The 17,502-nt window shown below is 32.8% G+C and overlaps 1 protein-coding gene across 1 annotated transcript in view; it reads right to left on the bottom strand.

Annotated features, from left to right (window-relative positions):
• The window catches only part of LOC108364804 (kin of IRRE-like protein 2), an 87,663-nt gene that overhangs the window by 49,119 nt on the left and 21,042 nt on the right, over nucleotides 1–17,502 (bottom strand). The window contains exon 2 of the mRNA XM_017618650.1: nucleotides 3,149–3,276. Coding sequence (XP_017474139.1) covers nucleotides 3,149–3,276 — 128 coding nt within the window. The remainder of the gene's footprint in view (nucleotides 1–3,148; nucleotides 3,277–17,502) is intronic.

Raw genomic sequence — 17,502 nt, forward strand, 5'->3', positions numbered from 1 at the left:
TTCATTTCACATGTACATACATATGTATGTACTTATGAGTGTATGTATGTACATATGTACATACACGAAGTAAAAGCTTTACATGAAATACTCATACGACGCGGTGTACCTTGCGAACCGGTGTACAATGTCGCTTGAAATGGAATGAAACGGAGTAAATTCGTATTGCGCCATTTACCTATGTTGCTTCATTTTCATGCGCTTCCTTTTCAAGGCATTGTATATTTTGGCTTAAATGACTTATATACATATGTAAGTATGTATGTATATCCACATTTCATGTAGATCTTTATTATTTGCTTGCTTGAAAAAACAAAATATTTCGTGTCAAAATGAATAATCAAAACCAACAACAAATGTTCGTCTGCAGCGTTTTTGCTTTAACCATTAGCTACATTTATTCATATTTTCCTGTTGTCGCAGCTGAGTTTAATTTGGACAAGTCTTTATTATTATCATTAGGGGTATTCACGATCCGGCGCATGTGGTCTAGCATGTGTTCAAACAACAACAAAATCAGCCAATCGTGCTATCTATGGACCATACTGGACCATATGCACCGGATTGTGAATACCCCTATTGTTATAGCATGAGGACATATACATACATACATACATATCCATGTATGCAAGTGTGTATATTTCATGTATGGATACNTTGTGAATACCCCTATTGTTATAGCATGAGGACATATACATACATACATATGTACATATCCATGTATGCAAGTGTGTATATTTCATGTATGGATAAGTTTTTTGTATACGTATGTTTATTTGTAGTTTCTGATGTGTGCTGTCGTTATTATAATAGTTTTTCATGTTCTTCCTTTTTGTGGTATGACAAATGTGTTAAAAGTAATTACTTTTATACACATACTAAAATGCAAGGAAAGTCAAATTGATCATATTTTAAGGTGATAGCAAAAATATGAAAATGCTTCGCATGCGTTTTCTTTTGCCTTATTTATTAAGTTCAGAAAGTTTTTGTTTACTACGTGTTGTCCTAAAATGGTGTCACAACAACCAACTGCGTGGTTGCATGGCATTAGGTTCATATAATATTGAGAAATATTTTCCCTCAAACTTCCTGAAAAGTTTAAAAATATTTCTTTTGAAAAAAAGGAATATTAAATAATGCATTGGTTTATAAAGTAAATTGAATAGATGGCAACGCTCTTAAGAAAAAAATTCCGAAATAAAGGTTTCTTAAGCTTCTTTCGGTTTACATCTTTATATGTTGTAATATTTAGTTCCTCTTTTTACATAACTAAATTGAATTTGACGTTTAGACAGGTGGCAACTCTCTTCAAGGGTTTTCTAAATAAAGATTTCTTACACCTCCTTGCTTGACACAAATATTGCAATATCTTATTAACCTTATTGATGCAACTTAATTTTTCTCAAAACCATTTTCGAAATAGGTGGCAACTCCCTTCAGACAAATCTTGCGAAATAAAGGTTTTTTAAGCCTTTTTAATTAGACACCGTTATTTAAGTATTTTTTTCCACTGATTAGTTAAATTGAATTTTACTTTTAATCAAGTGGTAACCCTCTAAACATGTTTTCGAAATAATTATTTATCATACCGCTTCGTTTGACATGCAGATCGTAATATTTAATTGAACTTGTTAATTAAATTGATTTTGACTTTCAGATAGTTGGCAACCCTAGTCTAAGTATTTTCAAAATAAAGCTGTCTTTAAGGTTTCTGGAATGCCAACCATATTAAAATATGTATTTAACTAAAATTATTAATAAAATTGAATTAAATTTTTTTTAACAGTTGGTAACCCTGTTTTCGAAATAATTCTTTTTATAAATTTCGATCGTTTGACATTCATATTGTAGAATTTCGTTGTACTAATAGTTTTAATTTAATTTCCATTTTGAACAGGCGGTAACCCTCTTGGAATATCCTAACCTTGTAGTGTTATTGAAAATGGGTCCAGCTTTTGTAAACTTAATATTTTATCGCAATATTTTGGCGAAAGTCCTTAAATTTAAAACATTTTATAATTCCGGTGGGAAAACTGTAACTTTTTTTTTAGTGAGACACTCGCAACTGATAAAAGTTAATATGGAAACAAATTGAATATATTATTTTTAGTATGCCAATTTGTTCGCCTGCACTTTATAACTAAACAGGGAATGCTATATTTTAAGGATATCATCAAAGCAAAGACTTTTAGAAAATCAAATCTGCATAGTTCTTAATTGTTTTATTTAAATTAAGCCTCAGTAAAAGTTTTTAGCAAATTTATTGCTGCAATGATTAATATTTTCACACGGCCAACCACACATGTGCTTACACTGCATATGTATGTATGTATGTATGTATATACAAGCAATTACCTACCGATGTAGGCGAACTTACAGGACACGTTTGGCTTTCGTCTGATATGCGTAGCGTATCCAAAAACAAATTGCTTTTTTTATTATTCTGTTGTGGTTGGCAGCACGCACATATTTACCGATGACTGCACAGCTATGTTGTATGCATACACTTCCTCAANCTTTTTTTATTATTCTGTTGTGGTTGGCAGCACGCACATATTTACCGATGACTGCACAGCTATGTTGTATGCATACACTTCCTCAAAGCTCATCAACGTCTTCAATGTATGTATGTGCGTAGATACATATGCATGTATTTATAGTATATGAACAAACAAGTAATTGACTTCCAGGAAACAGGCAACAAAACTAGGTAAATAATCAAGATTTACATACAAACATACTAATGTACATACGTGCTGCGAACCATTGTCGTAGCCGAGAAAAGTTAGTCAGTCAGGTAAAGTAATCAACTGACAGCCAGCCAGCCAGTCGATTGACTGACCGACTATGTGGGGCTTAGTTTTTCTAGCACAATACACGTAGCCAACTGGCCAGTTATTATGTGAAGGACGGAGATGTGTTTTCATATGCCTTAACTGTTTCTAAAAATTTTGCTTTGTTTGGAATTTTCCATTATTAAGTAAATTTATCTCCATGTAGGTACATATTTAAGTATGTATGCAGGCATGTAAACTTGTATGCATGTGTAAATAGGTGTAGCCTTATTTTTATGTTATTGGTTTTTTTTTTTGGTGTACTTTTTACTAAAACCTTCTCACCTGCTTGCTACTAGCAAATATTTACATACCTTGTTATCCTTTTGCCATGAGCATGTGCCTCGCTTATCGATAACTTTGCATGTTAATAAGGCGTCCTGACCCGGATTCACTTCGCTATACTTTGGTTGTTCTGAGAATCGTTGAAAGCAATTTATTCCTAGAAATATACGAATAGCAGTAAATATATAAATTAGTGATAGGTAAAAGTGTAAAACAAAATGCTTGGCAATTTAATGTAACTACATACATTAGTTAATATGTATTTGTAAATTTAATAAACATAATTATATGTAGGTACGGTGGCATCCTAAGAAAGTGATCGAAGTGTGTGTGTAATCTTTTTTTTATTGAAGGGAATTAGTTTGAATTGATTTGAGTCCATGAGCACCAGAGTGCTAGTTGTTAATTCTATTGTCTCATTATGGCTTTCATGGCTTCATTTTTAATTTATATTTAGTATGTACAAATAGAGAGACACAAATTAGCTTGCCATTAGAAGAAAAAAAGTTTTGTATAGATAAGTTATGTTGCACTTTTTGACCTTCTTTATAAAATAAGGCTAAGAACACCATTGAATAATGGCTGGTTTCTCCAACTCAACTTAACTTAGTTTAGCCACTTTTTGGACTTAAGTCAAAATTTAGCCTACGTTTTACACAGCTTATTCTTGACTAAGTTAAGAAAATTGACTTAACTAAGTCTAGTTGAGTTGGAGAAACCAGCCTTAAGAGTTTTAATCAAGAAGAAAATTAGCATTGTCTAAGCCAGTACCCAGCACTGGACAGCTCAATATTGTAGTAACTCTTCAACGAGACCAATGTTGGAGTACTGTCCTGTGGCATTAAAAAGATGTTAACGTCTAAGTAGATCTCTGTCTCCAGAATTTTCAATCTAACACTAGCACCCATTTTTTTGCCGATGGATGAAAGTATAAGGTAAGGATAGGCTTAGAAGAGCATAAAGAGCGCCAGAAGGCTATTGAATTAGAGTTTGCTCTACAACAAAAAAGATGTATAGCTCTAAGACCACTAAGGCTTTGAAACTCCATTGTTGTTTAACGTGCGACTTCCACAAAAAATTGCTGGGATTACAAAAATAAAAATATGTCAACTTCCTTTCAGAAGAAATCTGCATGGTGACTCCTTTAATAGAAGGAGGAACAAGGCCGTCGAATATTCTCTTTATAAAGAAGATTAAGATGAAGACGGTATGTAAGTAAGTTCAAAAGCTCAGTACTTTCCTTATGTACTACAGGCTGGATGCCATTCTTCTTATGACATCTTTATTTGCCACAGTTCTTGCAACATCCCATTTGTAGCTTGAAAATTTTTTTCTAACATTCTCTCTCTCCCTCTCGAAGCAGAAGAATGTGTCACCGCCACTTGATTTAAAGGTAATGAAATAAGAGCCTCATTCTTGTCTACGCAAAAAGGCTCATCAGCAGCCGGATTCCTACTGTCGCTATCGCAAATTTTTATAAATAAAAGTCTTCAAGAATTGTTATCTAAGGCATATAATCTAAAAATCAAAAATAACTGTTATTTGCAGCTTTTTAGATAAAAATTAAAAATAACTGTTATTTTGGATTTATAGAATAAAAATCATAAATAAATGTTATTTTTATTAATTTTACATAAAAAGTACAAAAAAAAAATTATTTCAAATTTGATTCTCAGTGAAAAGAGAAATCGATTGGTATGTATCACTTCGTTGTAGAACCTGGATGACTACCTATATATGTGGACTATTTTGTTTTATTACTCAATTGTTAAGTTTAAAAAATGGTATTATAGCTCAACAAGAAATGAAACAATTGAATGCGAAATTATCACAAATTTGCGTTTTTGCCGTTTGTGTTATTTCAACCAATTCAAATAAATTTTTTCTATCTAATAACTTTGCGCCATGTAGTTCGCAATTTGACATAGCCATGAAACAAAGATTCCATAAAAGGAATATTTGAATGGGATTTTAATAATGTAAGCAGAATTTTTGATTTATTGACTTTTACCAATCTTTTTTAAGGAAAGTCCATAAATGAGGGTATTCAGAAAAAAAACAGAGCTTGCAATACTTAATGCAGCTTGTACGTACATATGTATGTATAGTTATTTTTTGTAGGCGTATTGAATAAAAAATGCTTACTGAAAAAACGTTTATAAAGCTTTTTTCCATTAAGTCCCAATCAAATTTAACCCATAGTATGTATTTGAATCGAACTGAGTTATTTTATTTTTTATTTATTTTTGTATTTTTGTATAAATCTCACAGCTTTAAGCCTTTTGTTTATTGCCATTCATTGCACGCCATATGTCATGCAATACACGGCGCCATTCACAGCAAGCGAAACTCAAGCGTCACCGATCGATCCAACCAGCCTATTGTTTTGCATACTTCACGGCGCTTTATTCTACTGAATATACATTTGTCATTCATTCATTCATACATGCTCACTCACTCACTCACTCAATGTCCAACAACCCACAGGCAAACGTGCAAACACGCAGCAAACATTTATTCATACTCGTACTCGTATTTTACGCTTTTACTTCTATTCATTATTTATTATGCAATGTTGATGATTTTTATCGCATATCAAATAAATTTGCAGCTTCAGTGAGCACAAAAGCATTTTATGAGTATGCGACAACAACGAAAACGAAATACCACATACATATGTATGTTTGCATATGTATGTACATACGAACATGACGTTATTTATGTAGGCATGAATAACTGAATAAATGACGGAGAAGGAGAAAGCAAATATTTACGCGTTTTTATGCATATTCATTGAAGAAAACGTGGAGCAAGAATAAAAACAACAACCGAAAGTGTCAGTTACTTATGAGCCGCGCTATGAAGTGATCCAATGTCTTTATTTATATGCTCGTAAATACTTTTAAAAGTCTTTATTAGTATACGTGAGTTATTATACTTAGAGATATCAGTCTAAGACGTACATAGGTGTTGTATTGGATTGAGTAATAAATTGATGATCCTAAATATTTTTATGACAATATTCCTATATAAAAAGCGACCTTTGGTATGACTGAAAAAATTTATCATTTATTTTATTTAAGGAGAAATTGTCTTTGTCTCCGCTGCTATGAATATGAGTAAAAAAGCGTTTTGAAATTAAATGATGCAAGTTTTTGAATGAATAAATTTAGTTTAGGTACATTTTAAATTTAAAATGCAATATAAATTTACACATTAAATTAATATATTATCTTAAAAATATTTAAATTTTACATTAAATTCGATAACCACTTGCCAAAAACTTTTTTATGTCAATAATATTTCATTGAACATATTTAAAAAAAAAAAAAAAATTAAGTATCTTATGTCATCCGATTATTTCTCAATGTAACTAAATAGCCAGGACTATTACAGTCTTCTATCTCGGATGCGATTATTTCTGATACAATTCGGACACTGAAAATACTAATTTCGACGTGTAGTTTAACACATATTTAGGTAAATCACAAGTCGTGTTAGGCATCTTAAAGTCTTGAAAGTTTTAAAATTGCTCATTATAAAGTTACTGTTCCATAATGGAGCGGATGTGAAACAAAATTGATGCTGAGGAGTTGCCATCTGAAGGAAAATTTCGGTATAAGTAAATTGATAAAATAAAGTAAATATTGCAATGTGGCTATCAAAAGAAAGGAGTTTAAGAAGGCTAACTGCCGAAAATATATTTGTGAAAGAGTGTCACATGTTTGAAAATTTTCGTTTAATTTAATTGACAAGATAAATTAAATATTGCAATATGGGTATCAAACGAATGACGTTAAGGAAATTTTACTGCCAAAAATATTTTTGAGGAATGTTGCCATATGTTTGAAAATTCTTATTCAACTAAATTGATGAAATAAATGAAATACGAATATTAAATTAAAGAGATTTAAGAAAGTTTACTGTTGAAAATATATTTGAGGGGGTTTTCACCTATTTGAAAAACTTAATTCAGTTCAATTTATAGGAAAAAGTAGATATTGAATTAGTTCACCTTTAAAGCTTTCAAGAAAGTGCGCGATGTGTAGACTCGAGTTATAAGTCTATAAATTAAATTCCCATGAGAAAGCCTACTTTACCTACCTACGTTCTGAGTAGCTTCGAAAATATCCTACATTTGTTTGAAAAACTCATTTCATAAAGCTCTTTAAATCTACATATGTGACCTGGTCTACGAAAAGGGAGCTTACGTGCGAAAACTAGTTTTCTGTGAAAAAGCTGTTAAAAGTAAGCAACTCGTTTCGTCAGTTTTTCATAATCTCGTTAATTGTTCTCCGTGCCGGACGTCCAGCAAGTGTTGTTGTTGGTCCAGTAAGTGTTGTTGTTGGTCCAGTAAGTGTTGTTGTTGGTCGGAATATGATGAAGACGAAGTATGTGTATCTCAGGCAGAAGAATAAATTATATTTTGTCGTATTTTTACTCTTCTTTCTCTACATTTTTAGTACACTTCTAAGCAAGTTAGGATTTTCTACTTTTCACCACGTAAAAAAGCATCTCATCTTCCATCCGAATCAACCAAAAAGTGAAAATTGATTTTTTGACACCTAAGCCCCCTTTCCGTAGACCAGGTCACATATTTATTTTTTAATGAATGGGGCCATGCGAGTTTTGGGAGGGAGTAAAAACACAAAAATACTTTTAAGGCACAGTGAAGCACGGGTATTTGCTAACCTATAATATTTGTGTACAAGTAAATTAAATTCGAAATTTCCAACAGGGTGAAAACCTCTTCAAAATAATTTGAAACTAAAACCTTCTTAAACCTCTTTCGTGAGACACCCATAATGATGTACATATTTTAATTAACTAATTTCCCAAAGTTGAATTTGACTTTTTCAATAGGTGGCAACTCTAATTAATGTGCTTTAGAAATAAAGACTTTTCAACCCCATTTAAATTGATAAGCGAATTTAAATAATCCATTTAACTTACTGAATAATTTGAATTAAGTTTTTTAACTCGTGGCAACCCTAATCAGGAAAACAAAGAATATTTATTTCAAATCTACAGGCAGAGCCTATTAATTTGACAACTGAAAAAGGGTTTGTGGGTACATTTTCAAAATGAAATATTTTCATGAGGCGGAAAAAGGCGGCGAACGAGGGTTAAAATTACCATAAACCTTAAAAATATTTCAGGAGCTTTTAGGGGCATGTTTGGCCTTTAAATTTTGCACAACTGGCAATAGCCACCTTTGGAACGTCATCACCAGGTGTGGAGCAGCTGGGGATGCTATACTCAGTAACTAGTTTGAAGTACTCCAGTGCTTAAAGAAGTTAATTAAAAATGGTAAATAGATATGTAGTTTCTATAGGGCTAAGCAGAAAATTTTACTAAGGTTCACCGAAAAAAATCAGAGGGTTATCGTATTATTAGTTAGCTTTTATCAGCATGCTTTAAGGTTGATAGGGATAACTAAATGCTGATACAATGATTACAAAATGATTGTTGTTTTGTAAATTGTTTTTTTCATAAAACAGCAAAAATGTTAAGTGTTATGCTGGATTTCCACTTTTCTTTACTTGGCAAAAATTGCTATGACAAAATTGGGCATTAAAAGATATTCATATCACTATGTTAAAAAAGTAGTCATTAAGTTTATTTTCACATGGAATTTTTTAAAGGGCGTCAATTGTTATTACTTCAATGCCTAGTTGAAGTTCGGCATTAATAAAAATTTTAAATTCTTCTGTATACATCCACAAATATCGAAAAAATGGATAGTTAAATAATAATGTATACTGCCAACAAAAAATTCAGGAAACAACCAAAACCTTCCACAAACACAGCTTGTAGCAAAAGCGATTTCAGCTGGCCCCCCGTCTCTGCGACGCTAAATTTTACAGGCGTCGCTCCCTACCGCAGTAGTCTAACAAATGGCAAATGTCAATCACGCGTCATAAATCATTTGTCAACGTTTTGTTGCATAAAACACATGCGGGTGGCGTATGTACGGGTACATACAGTATCGGTCATATCTATAGCACGCCATTTCAAAGTGATATNGAAGATTATAATCTGATGTACGGGTATACCAGCTTGCATGAATACGAAAATACTTATGTATGCAAATGTGACATAGAGACGGTTAGGAGGGTAAACACTTTTTTGGGGCGCAAATCACTCAACGATTAGTTAGAAAGTTTGAAATATATTTATCGTGGAGATCTTGAAAAAAAAAAATAATTGCGATAATTTCTTTAATTAATCCTTTTTAACTACGGCCACAGTAGGTAGGTGGCTAGAGGGGTGGGCAACCGTTCGATGCGACCCAGGTGCGATCCCTGTTCAGGAAAAAACCTAAAAGCTAAGATATTTATTTATTTCTATATTTTAGCTACATACTTGAAAATTTCTAGGGCCNTATTATGGGACTAAAATTGAAGGAGCTAAAAAACTGTGTACTCAAAAAAATTCCAGCACTTCCGAGAAAAAAGTGTGAAATTTAGGTGCAAATTTGTTGCACTTTTTTGTAGTTTTATACAAATTATTAAACTTGGGTTTATATGGGGTTTGTCGGAGAATGAACTATATTTTAATTGAAAATTGTTAAAAATAAATAAATAAACATAAGTGGCACACAATATCACTTTGAAATGGCGTGCTATAGATATGACCGATGCTGTACATGCATATGTATGCAAATATAATACATACCAGCTTGCATGGATACGAAACTACTTATGTACGCAAATGTGACATAGAGACGGTTAGGAGGGCAAACACTATTTTGGGGCGCAAATCACTCAACGATTAGTTAGAAAGTTTGAAATATATTTATCGTGGAGATCTTAAAAAAAAATAATTGCGATAATTTCTTTAATTAATCCTTTTTAACTACGGCCACTGTAGGTAGGTGGCTAGAAGGGTGGGCAACCGTTCGATGCGACCCAGGTGCGATCCCTGTTCAGTAAAAAATCTAAAGCTATTTATTTATTTCTATATTTTAGCTACATACTTGAAAATTTCTAGGGCCAGAATATCCAAAGTAGAATCAAAACTCTTTCTCTCTTTCAAGAGAATAAAACGATGGTTTTTAGAAAAAAGTTTTGTTGGAAATAGTTTCCTTAGTTTGTTGGAAATTGAAAGTTTTACAAAAATGTAAGCATTCTAACAAGCTTCTATTTATGTTCACCTGTGTGTAATCAAATATTGCAATCAATTTTTAACTTACATCCCGATTATCTAGAAATTTGAAACTTAGCTCAGAATCCGTTGACAATGGAACATGACCGAGGAATTAATCCGCTTGGCGGCGCAGGTGTCGGTATATGTATTAGGAAAACCCGTATTAATGGCCCAATATGGTTCATAAATGGAATGTATTTACTAGTGTTGGGAAGGATCGAGTACTTTGAGGATCGAGTTCTTTAGTAATGATACTTTCAAGAACCGGCATAATAGTCGAGATATTTTGAAAATCCACGAAATTTAGCTGTTAGGTGGTGCGCAGGTCTAACAATAAAAGCTTGTCTTTAAAATTGTTTTCTTTTATTACTTGTTTAAAATATGTGTCGGGATGGCCGTTTTATGAGACAAGCAAAACACATGTACTCACNGTGTTAGGTGGTGCGAAGGTCTAACAACAAAAGCTTGTCTTTAAAATTGTTTTCTTAATTACTTGTTTAAAATATGTATGTAGAAATGAAGAAATGAGCACCAAAATATGGATTGTCTGACTCGCAAGCATAGGAAACCTCCACGTTTCAAAAGTTGCNTATGTAGAAATGAAGACATGAGCACCAAAATATGGATTGTCTGACTCGCAAGCATAGGAAACCTCCACGTTTCAAAAGTTGCTCATAAATTTTAGTTTGAAGAATTGGGTGAACGCAACAAAGAATTAAAAGTTCGCAGTTCCTTTTACCAAATAATTTTGCTCCTTTTCAAAAATTTTCAAAAGAAATTTTAAATCTATTGGACCTATCAAAATTAAAGTTTTCGCCAGACAAAGCCAACTTATTCTTGTCGTACTTCTGAGATGTTTACCACTTAAAAAATTCTAGTCGTTATTCTTCCCGTTGTGCGTTATTTCCTCTTACTTTCCGAAACTTTCTAAGCTCCGGTGTTCAGAGAAATTCATAATCCATATTTTGATGTTATGAACACCACTTTTTTGATGCATTTCGAAACTAATTTCAACGAAAAATGACACTGGAGTTAGCACAACGCCGAATCCGGTATGTCTCCAAACCAGAATTGACGAAGTGTGACGGAAATTCATTCATACACCTGCTCTGTTGAAAGCATCAACAATCAAAAAGAAACTTCGGTCCACAATCACAGCAATCAGAAGCTGACCTCACAATAGACCATTTGATAATTCCGTCACACTTTTTATTTCATCTGTTACCAATATATTCACTTCCTTTAATTGTATGCCCAACAGTTCGCCAGGAAACGCATGTGTCTGCGAAGTCTTCAACTTATGAATTTTTTGCAACTGAAAGTTATAGCTCTAAAAGTCCCTCAAATGCTTTCAAAGGCTGTAAGAACAATTTTTAAAACTCTACTATATGAAAATGAAATACTATGCGTGCAGTGCATATTCAAATGAAGCCGTCATCGATTCGCCAACAGTTGGCGAGTAGCGAAACGAACGAACTCAATGAGGTACAACCAAATTCGCTATCGTCCATCGTTGCTAGCTAAGTTTGTTGTAGCATAGTGAGCAGAGAATTGGCGAATCGATGAGGGCTTGAATAAAGGAGTTCTCGTGTAGTATGATGTAAAGCAGCATAAGAACTGCTCCAAAAATTGATTCTTCTTAAAACTGAGATTAAAATGAAGCTTCTGCATTTGTCACAAGTCCAGATATGAACTCGGTGCTTGAAGAAAAAAGTGCCTATAATTGATTTATGCACATATGTATGTATATAGATCACAACACTAAAATTGCCTGAAGAAATCAACGAATTAACTATCCCTTCTGTTACAAAATTTTGCCTTTGTCAGTGCACTTCACTTTCAAATAACATATACGTACATATATGTACATACATTCATACTCCCAGCACCAGCATAAATTCAAATGAAGTCATTTAAATAAAATTCCAGTCAACGGACGCGCTTTAGCTTTTTTGATATGCATAGCACTTTGTTCGTTGTAACTAGTTATTTTTCATTTTACTTTTATAGCTATTGTTATTTTCATTATGGCTGTTCACCAGCAGGCGATGACACGTGATGCGTAAATGAATGTATGTTGGTTGAAGCAACAAAACAATCATGAATAACGAAAAAAGATTGGCGTCAAGCGTGGTTTATTATAAAAAGCTTCGATTAGATGACACAACAGGCGGGGGTACATGCTTACACATATACATACATACATACATACATACAATGCATAACATTCTATATATGTACATATATAAATAAACAGCACGTGAATAGCTTTGCCAATATATAAACAAATAGAAGTATGTGGAAGCATGCTTTGCATTTTTGCTCCCTGCAGTGTGCGCACCATGAATCGCTTCCATTTTAATGTCCGCCATAAATTTAATGAGCACCGTAACGTATGAGTGATCTATGCAATTATTATTAGACTTGCGTATGTTTGTATACCAGCAGTGAAATATTTGCTTTAAGCGAGTTTTGCGAGAGTTCAAAACGTTTTAAAATAAAAAAAGTACTTCACAATTTTTTTTGTATTTAACTTGCTATCTATGTATGTATGTACATTGTATGTATGCATGCGTGTTTGGGCAAAATCTTGCAATACATTTTTGACCAACTTCCCGATGAGCTAGATACTTGAAAGTGCAATCTTAGCTCCTTATAGTCCGATTTGGTTCACATTTGGAATGTATATTGGCAACATACGTGGCAGGTATATTTCGAAAACCCGCATTTTCGGTCTGATTTAGTTTATATTTGTAATATATTACATAAAAAGGAATAACTCCACAAACACCTATTTATGGTTTGATGTGGTTCATATATACAATCACTTGTTGCCGCTGATTAAGTTAGGTGATATTTTGATCAGTTTTGGCTATTTTATTTTGTTTATTTAATTATTATAATTTTCTTTTATAAAAGTCTAGCTCATTACATAGCCAGCAGCCAGCTTTTCATTCAGAATTTTTAGAAAAATTTAGCTATGCAGGTTTATAGTCCACTAAATTTTAGTAGGTTAAAGTGCAAACTTCAAGACGCTAGAAAATCGCTTTGAATTTTAATAATTTTTTTTACTGGCGGTGCTAGGCATTTTCCTTCATAGAAAAGTAAATGTCGCAAAATGCTCAACACCGTCAGCCAAAAAAATTATTAAAAATTAGCGCGACTTCCTAGCGTCTTGAAATTTGCACTTTAACGTATTAAAATTTAATGGGCTACCAAACTGCATTCGTAAAATTTTTCAAAAAATTCTGAACAAAAATTTAATATTTGTGTGTGTAATTGTTAAAGCTTGTTGAGTTTTTATAAGTTTTGTACGAAATTTGAAATATGCGTTTATAAGGTGCTGGTTACGTAGTGTGCTGGATTTTTATAAGAAAGAATATAAACATTAAATAGGTAAAAGGAAAATAGAATACGGGACAAATACAGGACATTAAAAGAAATATAGGGCATTTGGCGTCCCGTATAAAATAAATAAATTACCAGGACAATGGGTAAAAAAAGAGGACAGTCCCGTATAATACAGGACGGATGGCTACCGTACCTATAACGAACTTTCGAATTTGCTCATAGGAGTACATATCTATGTACGATGTGGCGTATGAGTAACATTATTTCCTGCCTCTATTTCACACTAAAAAAATTATTGCATATTTTCATTTATTTTTAATATTATTTGTTATTGGTTATTTATGATTTTTTTTTCAAAGAACAGGCTTAATACAAGTGCAAATATTAATAAAAAATTTGTTACTTTTTTATTTTTGCCTATTCAAAATTATTATTATTTTTTAATAAAAATGAAAGTATCTTGTGCAAATGACCTGATCTATAAAAACGGTATACAGATCTGTAATCTAAGACCCAATCTTAATTCACGTGTTTCAGCGCTTTTTTGTGTCCATTCAAAACTTGAGATTTTCCCTTCCCCTTGAGGTTCTCATTATGCTTTTGAACGTGCTTTTTCTCATGTTGACGTAGATATTAATCGTAGAAAATTTTTCCATAGTAAAATAATAATTAAAAAAAATAAATAAAAAATAAAATAAAAAAATGAAAATATTAAAAATAAAAATAAAAATAAATAAAAAATAAAAATAAATAAAAAATAAAAATAAATAAAAAGTACGTTGAAAACATATTGAGAACCATTTTGCCTCTGCCTTGAAAGGGTTAAAAAGCGTTTCATATATGACAGACTCTGCATTAAAGGGTTAAATGCTGCACTTTCGTAAAGATATCGACCAGTATAACTATTTTTGTTATATAATTTTTTTCCTGAAGGCTGATAGTTTACGAGTTATAAGAGTTTAAAGGTAGCTTTTCTTTTTCCAATCTGACCACTCGGGTACAGCATCCAATGTCCCAAGAATCGAGTCTAGTGGAATGGGAGCCAAAATCTAAAATTTCAAAGAAGTGACATTTTGAATGGTATTTTGAGGGTTAAGTTATTGTTGTTGTAACTTCTCTATAGTTTTCGTATATTATATGAGCATTTGTCTTCACGATAAAAAAATTTTCATTCCACTATTTCTTTTCTAAGCGAAAAAAACTCGTGTTTTGCCTATAGTGCGACGCCTCTAGCCATTGTGTATCATAACTTTAAGTTATCGATGCAAATTTTTTTTTCGGCTACACGGAATTCGGTTTGTACTACATACTTATGTACTTATGTATATGTAGTTGCAGCACTGACCTGATTTTCATAAACAAAATTAAATCAACTCCGTTTCCTTTAAAACATTGCAAATTGCTCAACTTTACATCCGGCGCCCGACAAATTTGCCCATAAATTGGTGTAATTAAGCGAAGATACGCACACACACACACACACACCCCTAGCCACAAACAAATACATACATATGTATTTGTAAACACGCATAGCACAATGATGAGTCGCTGCGGCGCCAAGTACGCAGTAAATGATGTTAATGAGCGAAGCGGATTTGTCGCGGTAAGCGATGCGGCAAGTTGTGCGGGTATTTAACATTACCAGTAATTAACATAAATTCCCGATGAAAAGTGGTAATTTGTAGTTGCGTTTTCGAGTAGTCGTGGCAACACGGCACGCAGCTTACCAAGTAGGTACATAGAAGGCTATAACAAAAGTAACAACCAGCTAAGAGGGCTGAAGATGCTTGAATTGGGCAGCAGAATGCCCAAGCAGTAAGTCAAAAAGGGGAAGTGTAACAGAGCAACGGCGAAAGTTGAAGGCCGAAAACTATGTACGAATACATACTTACAACTCGGCTCAACCCCTTTTGCGTATGCAAACAGTGTACGAAGTATGTAAGTTGGAAATTTATGAACGTCGTTAAAGTTGCTACGTGTACACTGAGAACACACACACACATATATACATACATATTTCTTTTATATACAAGTATGTATTGCATTGTATTTATGTAAGTACAAGGCGGCTACAAAATCCTTAATGATGCACAACAATGATGGTCGCCATTCTTAAATGTTGCCATTGTCTTTCTGGTAATTTGACCTGACTTTATTGCTCACTATTTCATTGCGGCCATTTTGGTAGTCTAACTGTTGCGAAAGTCTGTGAATAAATTGCCTGTTGTTACTAAATCAACAGACACGTAGTAGAAACTTGTTTTGTTTGTTTTTTTTGTATAAAAAAATTGTTTGCAATGATGTATTTTATATTTGGCAGAAGTTCAAGAAAATGTTGAATCTACGAGCTAAAGTAACGTAGCTCTATTTGCCATAATAAATTCCAAATTAATTTAACCTAATGGGATGTGGAATATTGCAATTTCGGTAAGAAAAAATTATAGCTTTCGGGCTTACTAATCGAAGCTTAGAAGCAAGTTGCGCTCTTATCTACCTTTTCATTATTGAAAGGATGTCGATCTTCTAGGCGACGACGGACATTGCGGACGAAGTCCAAACGCGCAGCCAAAATTGGAAAAAAAGTTTATAGCTAGCGCTTTTTCATTATTGAGTTGGCGAAAGGGATCCTCTAACAGTAACGGCCTGTATCCGAAGAAGTCCCCTCTTTATTTCCAGTCGGAATGTGGCTTTCGTCTAAGCACAACAGTATGGTAGATTCAAAGAAAAATGTTATAAGTAAACGTGTAGAAGTACTTTGAGTAAAGGAAATTCAGCAAACCCAAATGGAATCTACTTCTGAAGGTTAGGAAAAAACGTTAAACAATTTGTGAATATCGACGCTGCGATAGAAATTTTTTAGAAATAGAAATATTTATAAGGGTATTTTTGTTTTTTCCTTTTTTTAATTCGAGCTGTTAAAGGAAACAGTTATAACATGCTGTCGGATGCTGGCTTTATATCTATTGGAGGTAACTTAGTAAAGTTTAAGCTACTGAATAAAATAAAATTCAGCTGCTCACATCTGCTACTGAAGTTTTAGTGTATTTTTTTTTAACATGCTTCAAGCTTTTTAATTACATTTTACTGTAAGATTTGGAGCATAAAAATTCCCATATGAATTTCGTTCCACAAAAATAGTTAAGTTTAACAAGAATATAATTTTAGCAACGTGCTGTTTTGCTCTTGATAACTAAGAACTCAAAATATGAAAATCGATAGTTAAACCCTAGTCAGTGGTAAAATATGCACTATGAGCTCGGCCCTTAAAAGCTTTCTACATAGTTATTGCACAACTCATGCCGGTTTTCCACTGGGAATTGAAATTTAAAAATTTTAATAACAAAGTTTGGCATTAAAAAATACGGATATATTTACGCTAATACTCACAGTCTTTCAAATTGTTCCCACATGTGATTTCTTAATGGAATAAATACTTCTTATAATTTTTATTATTTAAACATGCATTAAACATCTTTAGTTTGGAAATTCTCTGGTTGAATTTAATTCAGCTACAAATGTCAAAAGAATCTTCATAAACACCAGTGGCAACCAGCAGCTGTCATCAATATGAATATCCGCGAAATCTTCTGCACGACACAAAAATCAATTTCACAACCGCCAAAAGTGCGCTGGCAACTTCTCATATTTATATGCATACAATGCCCAATTTTACCTGGAAATTCTAACAAATATGTATTTGACACACTTGACATCTGTCAAAAATGTTGACATTTTATAAGAAGTAAACTGAGAAATGAAAAACTGAAAGCAAATAAATATAAAATGAAAAGAGAAATCATTGCAATCAATTTGCGCAAATATTTCTCAGCATTTATATATGTATGTACACATACAAATGTTCATGCATAAACAAACACTACAT

Source organism: Rhagoletis zephyria, unplaced genomic scaffold, assembly GCF_001687245.7.
Source record: "Rhagoletis zephyria isolate East Lansing unplaced genomic scaffold, Rhagoletis_zephyria_1.1 Rzeph_scaffold_01675, whole genome shotgun sequence".
Classification (NCBI taxonomy): domain Eukaryota; kingdom Metazoa; phylum Arthropoda; class Insecta; order Diptera; family Tephritidae; genus Rhagoletis; species Rhagoletis zephyria.